The sequence below is a fragment of the Phaethon aethereus genome (genome assembly GCF_964289735.1).
Source record: "Phaethon aethereus genome assembly, chromosome: 2".
Taxonomy (NCBI): domain Eukaryota; kingdom Metazoa; phylum Chordata; class Aves; order Phaethontiformes; family Phaethontidae; genus Phaethon; species Phaethon aethereus.
In genome coordinates this window covers 121,461,618-121,471,800 of record NC_138582.1, presented here as the reverse complement: position 1 = coordinate 121,471,800, position 10,183 = coordinate 121,461,618, and the positions used below count along the sequence as shown (strand labels likewise).

Below are 10,183 nucleotides of genomic sequence, written 5' to 3'. Positions count from 1 at the left end.
TAGCGATCAGGCCCAGAGCGGTTGCCCTTGGGCCACGAAGCTGTTGTCCCCTGTGGGCTTTAATTGTTACTGCCATGTTCTAGGTTCCTCAGCGCACCTGTCTGTCCTGCGTGACCGTTTCCACGCAGGCAGGGGCTCCCGCCTCTCCCTGGGCGGGGAGGCACGGTCCTGGCTGCACGCCTGCTTATCGTGAGCCTTTCTCCGTGTCTACAGTAGGGCTTTGCGTTGTTCTCGTATTCCCTCCTTTTAAAAAAGAAAATAAAAATAAAGCCTTTGAACATACCCCAGCACTGCGCACGCATTTTCCTTTCCCTCTTTACCCCCGGGGTGGCCGTCCCGTCCCTCCCCTGCCCGCCCAGGGGCGGTGCTGCGGCGGGGCGGGCCCCGGAAGGCCTCGGCCGAGGCCTCGGCATGCGGGCGGGCGGCGGGGCGGCGGCGGCCGTGGGCGCGGGGCTGCTGGGGGCCGCGGCGGCCGCGGGGCTGCTGGGGGCCGCGGCGGCCGCGGCGGCGAAGCTGGCGCTGGGGCCGGGCGGGGAGGCGGCTGGAGGCTGGGTAAGGAAGGAGGAAGTCGGTGCAGGGAAGCGACTTCCATGAGTGAAGGGGTGTTCTGCGTGTGGCCTCCCCTGAGCGGCGTTACGCAGCCCTTGGGGCTGCTTTTTTTTACTGCCTCCGTGACGGGGAAGAAACACGCTGGTTGTTCCGCATGCTCCCCCGGGGGGTGCCCTGCTCTTGTTTTCAGAGGGATTTGCCGTGACGCGCCCCTTGAGCTGCTGCAGGGCCGGTTAGTGCGTGGCGGCAACGCGAACAGGCAGCACGCAGCCTGGAGCGCTGTCGGGGAGAAGAGCAAGCACGGTACAGGAGCGCCTGCAGCCGGGCCCGGCGCTGAAGGCCCGCTTGCAGTGGTTTTAGTGGCAGTTTTCCTTTGAAAGCAGCATGTTGGTACGCTTGAGGATCAAACGCTTGTTCTCGGCCCTCTGCTAATAACGTTGGCCTCTCTCTGTCTCCTGTTTCTGTTCACTACTGATAAGAGCGGAGAGGTGGAGCCGTTCATTTCTGCTGAGCTGATGTGCTTACCCAGCGAGCTCTCCTTTTTGGGTGTTCGTAGGGGATGATCTTTATCTCGGTTGTGTTTCTCAAACCTCCTCGTGCTTCAGGTTACATGGGACTGCTGGCCTTTCACCTCAGGAATACAGTGTCCTTACCTGCAGAGGTGAACGCTCGCACAGGCAGGGCAGAGGTGGAGACGTCCACAAGACTGCCTGTGAATGGGGCGATGCTGAGGTGGGCAGCATACACCTATCCTAAAACCTCGTTGTGGAGGCTCATACAGGTGTAGAGCAGGGGCTGTTATTTGTGTGCCCAATGTACATTTGGACGTGAAATACAAAGGAGAACCCGCAAGAGAAATTACATGTGAAAAAATCCAGCCTTGCATCAGGAAAAAAGAAAATCGACTTGTTTGATTATTAGAGGTGGTTAAAAAAGCAGAAACTTAGTACTTGACAGTCCTGTTGATCCTTTCCCATATATCAGAAAGGGTGGCAGGAAGAAGAATAAAAAAATTTAAACCTTGATACTCTTCCCAGTCTTCCCCAAAAAAAGGATTGTGCTCTGCACTGACAGAAAAGCAGAGCATGGCATTACGGAAAATGTTGACAGCGTCTTTTCTGAGTATTTTTCTCCTTTGAAATTTATAGCAATATTGCCCATTTGTTGGGATTTTTTTTGAAGGTGTTATGACAAAGTGCCGCATCATTGAGGTGGAGTGTTGCCAGCAGGTCGAGGGAGGCGATCCTTCCCTTCAACTCGGCACTGGTGAGGGGTCAGCACCTGGGCTTCCCAGTACAAAAAAGAGATGGAGCTGTTGGAGAGAGTCCAGCAAAGGACCACAAAGATGATGAAGGGACCAGAAAGTCTCTCCTATGAGGAGAGGCTGAGAGAGCTGGGACTGTTCAGCCAGGGGAAGAGAAGGCTCAGGGGGAACCTCATCACCATGTACAAATGCCTGAAGGGAGGACGCACAGAGGACGGAGGCAGGCTCGCTCCAGTGGTGCCAGTGACAGGACCAGAGGTGATGGGCACCAACTGAAACACAGGAGATTTCCCCTGAACATCAGGAAACACTTTCTCACTGTGAGGGTGACTGAGCACTGGCATAGGTTGCCCAGAGAGGTTGTGGAGTCTCAACCCTTGGAGATATTCAAACACTGTCTGGACATGGATCTGGGCAACCTGCTTCTAGGAGTGGCAGGGTTGGACCAGATGATCTCCAGAGGTCCCTTCCAACGTCAGCCATGCTGTGATTCTGTAACTGTGTTTCTGTTTTCTGCACAAATGGTTCCTTCGGTTACTTTTTTCATGTCCAGTCTAGGTGGTAATTATGAGCTAAATGAATCGGTTTAGCTGTAAAACTAACCAAATTTTAACTAAATGCCGTAATCTTCCTATTAGCTTTAGGTTCCACAGGACCGTAGACACTTGTGTGTTTCAGAGGGCTCCCTTTGAATCCTGCATGCTTGCTGCAAAGGCATTTCTGCAGAGCAGCCACAAGGCAACAGAGATTCAAGGAGTTTTGTGTTTGAGGAAGAACTACAGGAATCTAAAAATGAGTATAAGAGAGCAGCCATCTCTTGTGCAGCATGGAAAGTGGCAGCAAATGTTAAAAGTCTATTGACGGTTCTAAGAGGTTATGATGTAGGGTAGCAGGATACTCGACAGCAGCACAAAGATGGATTTCCTGGCCAGAAGGATGTGTTGTCATGGTCCAGCCTGAGAGTGGCCTGACCAGGAGGGGTCATTTCACTTGAACAAAAGTTTTACTTTACTTTCCCCCCCTCCCCTGCCAAACTTCATCTAAAATTACTTCTGCCACTTCAGGAGGGATTCTGGATTATCTGAAATGTACACTGAAATTAATCTCCCCTTAGAAAAGCAATCGAAACAGTAATCCTTGACTCACTGGGGTGGCTCGGCTGAAACCTTGGCAAGGGAGGAATTTATCTCCCTCCTTCCTTGTGGGGAGCACCTGAGCATGTTCCTATCTCTCTGCCTGTGTGCCATTGCGGTGACCACTTCTCTGCCCAGGACACGGAGGGACTTGACCTCTATGTGGAAAACCTTCCTTCTAGGCATATGTCACCTGCAGAGCACACTGCGGATGGATGATTTCCCTGCTCTGCGATAGAAGAAGATCAGAAGAACCCATGGGTTCAGGGTCACTTTTGAAGATAGCATAGCTGTTGTGATGGTGGGAACCAGCTTTGCTCCACCAGTGATATACACACAGGTGAATGAAAGTTGGGCAGGACCTCTGGAAATCTCAGTCCAACCCCTGTTCTGCAACAGGTTGCTCATGACCTTTTCCAATCAAGTTTGGAATACCTCCAAGGTTTTGAATACCTCCACAGGAGAGCCTGTGACCTCTGTTCCAGTGCTTGATCACCTTTGTTTTTCCTTGTATCAGATAAAAATTTCACTTGTTCCAAACTTTACTTGCTGCTTTTTGTCATATTCCAATGCACCTTGGAGAGGAGGCTGGGCTCCATCCTCTCTACATCCTTGGGCAGATGGTTGAAGACAGTAACAAGATCTCTTTTTCTTAAGGCTTTTTTCCCCTAGGAGCATACCTTGGTAGGCTCTTTCTGATCCAGATATATACTGAATTTAGGTGAGACACAGAGAATTCTTTTCGCCTCTCATCTCTTTACTCCTAAATCTGCCTAGCCACGAGAGGTGTGTGTGGATGTACACAACTGCCCTGAGCAAGTTAAAACTGTCTGGTCACACAGGCAGAGGGTGAAGCCGGGAGGCAAACCCCATCCCGCTGTGAGCTGTAGCACAGCAGGTTTCTTCCTCAGAGGACCAGTAGCAGCTGGGCATGGTTTGCCAGGGCAGCGGTGGGAAAGCAAAGTGCTTTACTGATGGGAATCATTTTGGATCATTTACCCTTGCCCTGATAAAGTTTGGAGACCTTTGCCACAAGTGGGGCAAAATGAGGCTGAACACTAGAACTGTCCCTCTGTGGCATGGGGTTAACCTCCAAGAGCTCGCACCAGCCTTCAACCAGGGATTTGCTTCATTTTTTTTTTTCCTTTTAACCTCGTACTTGCTACATAGTTTGCTTTGGAAATCCCCGTGGCCTCCCATAGCTTGCAGTTAGTAATTTCTTCTGAGTGGGAACAAGGTGGGTGGCCCCCATTGATTTGGGTGGTTGGTGCAACCGTTCCCGTGGGGCAGGTGCCACCTCTCAGCTCCGTTTGTTGGTGGCTTCACACTTAACATTTCTGTCTGCTTCAAGACGGATCCTACCGTGGACTGAGAGAGGTTATGGGCCATGGAAGGCATGATCGCTATGAGCTTAGACAAAGCCTTGCTTTCCTTTGCCCTCATGTGCTCCCTGAGTGTTTGCAAGAGTCATGATCTGCCTGTAATTTCCTCCCTTGGTGTCTTCACCTCAAGTACACAAACACCCAGGGGCTAAGGAGATGTCCGCAGCAGCTAAGACTATGGGTATGGGGAGAGACTGAATAGCGAAGGCTTTTTAGGCAAAACGCTGCCCTTTTTCCAGGCTGAGGCTGTTACATGTCTTATCAGACTGGGTAAGGAGGGAGATCTTTCCTGAGAACCTGGTTGGCCTTGAAGGCTCTTCACAGGTGATTTTGTTGCCGCTAAGCGCTGGAGCAGAGAGCTCTCAGTACCTCTGCTCTTTATTGAGCAGAAGCCCCTCAGCTCTCATTTTGTCCCAGACGACCCCACTCTGCCCTTGCTGCAGCAGTAAGGCAGGCTAGGCCACGGGAGGTGGTGAGGACCAGTGGTTTGGGACCACACTGGTCTCAGCCCAGATTCACAACAGGTGGGTCCTGGACCACACACAGCACCAGCGTGTACAACTTTGGCATTCCTCTCTGGCAGGGATTAACTCGACCCTTTTCCGTACATCTAGCTAAGGGTGAAGGGCATTTCACTGCATTGTGTGTGTACCATGTTGTGAGCTGGAGAGCTTTCTGGAGTTTGGCTTCTGGCATGGCAGCTGCTGTATGAGGTTTGAGCCTGGACTCACAGCAGAACGTCAGGGTCACACTCCACCCAGGGCTGTTTCCTCACTTCTGTTTCCTTCTGTGATGTAATATATTCATCTTCATGTAATACCAGCCCACACCATTAGGTTTTGCTCCAAAGTGCCTGTGAAATGGTGAGGGTGAATGAGCGGGTGGTTAAAATACATGGGTTTTTCCCTTTCATCCTCCAGCTGCCTGTGCTGCTTCGCATCAGCTGTGTTGGCTTGGTATTGGCGTGCAATGCGGTGATGTGGACGGTCTTTGCAAAAGCTCTGCGACTCTCCTCCTCCTCAGCCACTGCCTCTGTGACAACGATGGCCTCCAACTTCATCTCTTCAGTGAGTAGATCTCTTCCCCAGGCGCCGAAGCCTGGAGGAGCACAGCAATGTGGGAACAGTCACGCTGGACATGACCGGTCATAGCTCACCTCCTGGCGCAACCGGCATCGCTGGCCGCAAAGGGAGAGTTACAGGCAGATGTGAAATGATTGTATCGGGCCTCAGCTGCTCTGACAGTTGTTCACGGCAGAGTCTGTAGGACATTTCTGGGAGTGCAGGAGGAAGGACACTGCTTCCCAGCGCAGTGCCTTGAAGCAGATGTAAGGTTTACTGAACTTTTCCAATTGCCAGTGAGAGCTGGAGCTGGGAGCTTTGCTTTGTTTTGCTTTTCCTTTGCAACACCTCACCTGTGACAAGCCAAAGCCACCCTAGCTGGGTGTGAAGACACACCGCCTTTAGTGACAGCAAGAGCATTTTTGACCGGCAAGTTTTTTCTCCTTGTTTTTCACTCTCAGCAGCTGTCCACCTTGTTTGTGTGCTCCAGCTCGCAGTCAGTTCATGGGGGTGTCCAAAACTCAAGTCGGTGAAGCCCTTTTTTCATTGACTGGAGTTGCCCAGTCAACTGGAGATTTGGCTCCCGTGAGATGCTGGGAAGGCAGGAAAGCACATGTGCTTCTGCCAGAATCCTGCTTTGGGACCGCAACATGGCTATGCTTCCAGGCTGGATGGTAGAGTAGGTCATCTCCAGCATCACCTGCAGCAGCCATTTCTGTTGGTCGTCCCAGCAGGAGTTGCCTCAAGCAGGTTTTTTCCAGGGGTGGCTCTCCCAGCAGAATTCCTCACAGCTCTGGCATCACGGAAGGCTTTGGGGTGGCTCAGCCCAGCAAAGCTTTGTCTCTGTCTTTTCCTTCAGGCCATCCTGGGCAAGCTTCTCTTTGGGGAGACGTGGACACCTCTGTGGTGGGTCGGCCTTGCTGTGATGCTCTGCGGCCTCGTGCTGCTGCACACAGCTGCGCCCCGGCCGGCACAGCTCCCACTGGAGAAGAAGGAGGCGTGATGGCTGCCGGAGGGGACATGGCGCCGTGCTGTCCCTCGCCCCTCGCCAGCCTGCCTCGTGATGGCATCCACAGTCTCCAGCCGACTCCGAATGCACTGTCCACGGACCTGCTAACCCCTGCTCGCTCGACTTGCAAAGTCACGCTGGCCGCATCTTTCCTGGCAAGCTGGCAGTGGTGTGGTGGCAGCGACAGCCTCGGAGGGAGCTGGTCCACTCTGAGTCGGTATTGTGGAAATCAGGGCCAGAGGCTTATCAGTCGCTCCTTCTTTTCACACGCTGTGACTTTGGAGCTTTCCCAGTTTGGGGAGCGGTGAAGTCTGGTGAACTGCAGTCTGGTGGCTGCAGAAGGTGCCTGTGCATCAGTTGGGACTAACAATTGCACATGCTCCCGCTCTTCTCTCTCTGTGATTTTTATTATCACAGCCTATACTACAATCCTTTTTTTTTATAATCAGAAGCTGTATACATCATTAGGTCAGTTGCTGGGTTACATTTTTCTGAATATCAGAAGGTGCCTGTGCATCAGTACTCTTCTGTAAGAGAACCCATCCCAAAATACGAAAAGCAATCAGAAGTAGGTGCTGAAGGCAGCTGGTATTTCTGCTCTGCTGTCCCTGACTTTCCTCTCAGCCTCTTGAAATGACCCCATGCCTGCTGCTGCCTGTAAGGCTGTGGAGCCCTTCATTAATTCCCTCAGCTTCCCCTGTCAGTCACAGACACCTTTTAACTTGCTGTTTGTATGACGCCTGTAATTTCCACTTACCCGTTCCTGGTATGGTACTCATGGTAAGGTTGCTGCTCTTTCCTTTAAATTCTTAACCAAGATGGGGTTGTGATCAGCATTCCTGCAGTGTGTAGGTCAAACTGTAATTTTTGGACAATACAACAGGCTGTATGTGAACAGTTAGTAGCTTTTACTAGGAGTGTCCATGTTCAACACATCCTTCCTCCCCACCTAACTTGGCAACTGCTTTAACATTTGGTAAAATGGAGTTTCACAAGCAACATTTTTTTTACACCTCTGAATGATTCTGATTCTCATTCGTGTGATGTAATCAACCAGATCACTGGTACCCACACATGTGCTAAATGTTGGGTCAGTGATTACTCTGTGTTCAGGATGAGATTCCTGTTGACACAGTGCATGTGTCAGGAATCATCATTTCTCAAGTATGCACTTCTTTCCCCTGCCCTCAGATCTTGTTTTACTTGGAAAATTTTTGGTTGCAATCCTTATTGAGAAATATAATGATGCCTATAAATGTATGCATCATGCTGTTTGATATCACTTGTTTGCTCTGGGCTTGCCAGGTTGTCTCTCTCTTCTTGTAACCACAGAAAGTCACAGTTGTGGCATGTGCAGAAAACCTAAGGACACATTTCTGCGAGCCTGCGTATCAGAACCTGTCAGGTTTGTCATGACTGGCAGATCTGCACCGTGTCCAGCAGGAAGGTAAAAATAGACTTGTGGGTGGAAACACCACTGGAGTTGGGTTCGTGCTTTTTCCTTCTTCATGTCAGAAAAATGAAAACAGTGTTCCCAGAAGAGGCCGGGAGCTCTTTGCTCCAAGCCCCCTGCTTCAGGAGACCATCCTAGCTCATCGCATCTGGCAGCTGTGTCCCAAGAGGGGCAAAGCTTTTGCCTCTCCCCTTGGTGTGCTCCTAAGTCTTCCCCTCCAAAGAGAGGAGCTGCATATGTGGTGGGGAAGAGGGCAGAGTGCTCAGAGTGCCTTTCCTCTTGCCAACATGGGTCTTGCACCTGTGGACCTCTGTGTAGCAGCAGTGATAGAAGGAGTGGGACACATCCGGCCACCTGGGAAGCTGGAACTTGATGCGGTGACCCAGAATCCCTCATAGGTCTGTGGAGATAACAGCCAGTAACTATGCATTTCTAAGTACATCAAGTCTCCTTAGACCTTTGTACATGATGGAGATATAATGAAGGCAGCAAGCCTGATTTGTTTGCCCTTGTTATTAACTCTCAGCCAGCAATAAGCTGTTGGCTGCCTTTGTGCGAATGGCAGGAGAAGGACCAGACTGTCTCTCTCTTGTTAATTTGGCTGTTGCCCCTCCTCCTAGCAAACCTTTCAGAAAGTTTATTTGTATGGCCTACCTCAAAACTGACATCTCTTTATTACAGCCATTGTTGGAGGTCAAGGTCTAGGAGATGATTGCACTTGTGCAGAAAGTGTGGGCAGCGTTTTACTTGGTGATGCTTACCTCTAAAGCAGAAGAATGTAAACTAGGGCTGTAAATTTCCTGTCATAAATACATAAAAGGTGGGAACGGAAACAAGTTTTCCTCCAGTTCCTGTGGGAGGAAAAGATTGCTGAGCAGGGTGCTGCGTTTTTGGCAGAATCCCTCTCCTCTATGTCCTCAGGGTTTGGTCCATGTCTGCCGGTGTTTATTGTCAGCGTGGGGCCGGGGCTGCAAGGACGGCTTCAATCGCTGTACGACAAAGCGGTGCACCTCTGCTAAATGGTTCATGTGTGGTCATCCAAAATGCGGCTGGAGGTGATCTCAAAAAGCGGTACTGGCATTTCCAAATTGAAACACTGTCCAAAGCTCAGTGGCTGAAATTTAATATTTGCAGGTATTTTAGACCACACACACACAAAAAAGTGATGTGAGATTGTTGTGGTTTAACCCGAGCCAGCAACTAAGCACCACGCAGCCGCTCGCGTGGTGGGATGGGGGAGAGAATTGGAAGAGTAAAAGTGTGAGAAAACTTGTGGCTTGAAATAAAGACAGTTTAATAGATAAAGCAAAAGCCGCGCACGCAAGCAGAGCAGAACAAGGAACCCATTCACCACTCCCCATGGGCAGGCAGGTGTTCAGCCATTGCCAGGGAAGCAGGGCTCCGTCACGCGTAATGGTTTCTTGGGAAGACAAACACCGTAACGCCGACGTCCCTCCACTCCTTCCTTCGTCTTTGCTCCAGCTTTGTATACTGAGCATGATGTCATATGGTAGGGAACATCCATTTGGCCAGCCTGGGTCAGCTGTCCTGGCTGTGTCCCCTCCCAGCTTCCCAGGACGAGAAGCTGGACTGTCCTTGACTACTTAGGAACAACTCAAAACATCAGCATGTTATCAACATTTTTTCATCTCACATTCAAAACACAGCCTCACACTAGCTTCTGTGAAGAAAATCATCCCAGCTGAAATCAGGACAGAGACTAATGAGCGAGCTGTGTTTGAAGAGTGAGCAGTTCAAACAGAATCATAGAATTATAGAGTAGTTTGGGTTGGAAGAGACCTTTAAAGGTCATCTAGTCCAACCCCCCTGCAATGAGCAGGGACATTTTCAACTAGATCAGGTTGCTCAGAGCTCCGTCTAACCTGACCTGGAATTCTTCCAGGGATGGGGCATCTACCACCTCTCTGGGCAACCTGTGCCAGTGTTTCACCACCCTCATTTTCAAAAATGTCTTCCTTCTATCTAGCCGAAATCTACCCTCTTTTAGTTTAAAACCATTACCCCCGTCCTATCACTACAAGTCCTGCTAAAAAGTCTGTCTTCATCTTTCTTATAAGCCCCCTTTAAGTACTGGAAAGCTGCAATAAGGTCTCCCTGGAGCCTTCTCTTCTCCAGGCTGAACAACCTCAACTCTCTCAGCCTGTCCTCATAGGAGAGGTGTTCCATGCCTCTGATCATTTTTGTGGCCCTCATCTGGACCAGCTCCAACAGGTTCATGTCTTTCCTGTGCTGAAGGCTCCAGGGCTGGATGCAGGACTCCAGGTGGGGTCTTACCAGAGCGGAGTAAAGGGGTGGAATCACCTCCCTCGAC

General features: G+C 50.7%; 1 protein-coding gene across 1 annotated transcript; it reads left to right on the top strand.

Annotated features, from left to right (window-relative positions):
- Positions 1–242: 242 nt before the first annotated feature.
- Positions 243–6,392, top strand: TMEM42 (transmembrane protein 42; the record flags this gene model as incomplete). The annotated part of the gene is made up of 3 exons (XM_081996475.1): positions 243–552; positions 5,249–5,395; positions 6,249–6,392. Exons 1-3 carry the CDS (start codon positions 412–414, stop codon positions 6,390–6,392), a joined length of 432 nt encoding a protein of 143 aa, XP_081852601.1. The 5' UTR covers positions 243–411.
- Between the last annotated feature and the right edge of the window lie 3,791 nt (positions 6,393–10,183).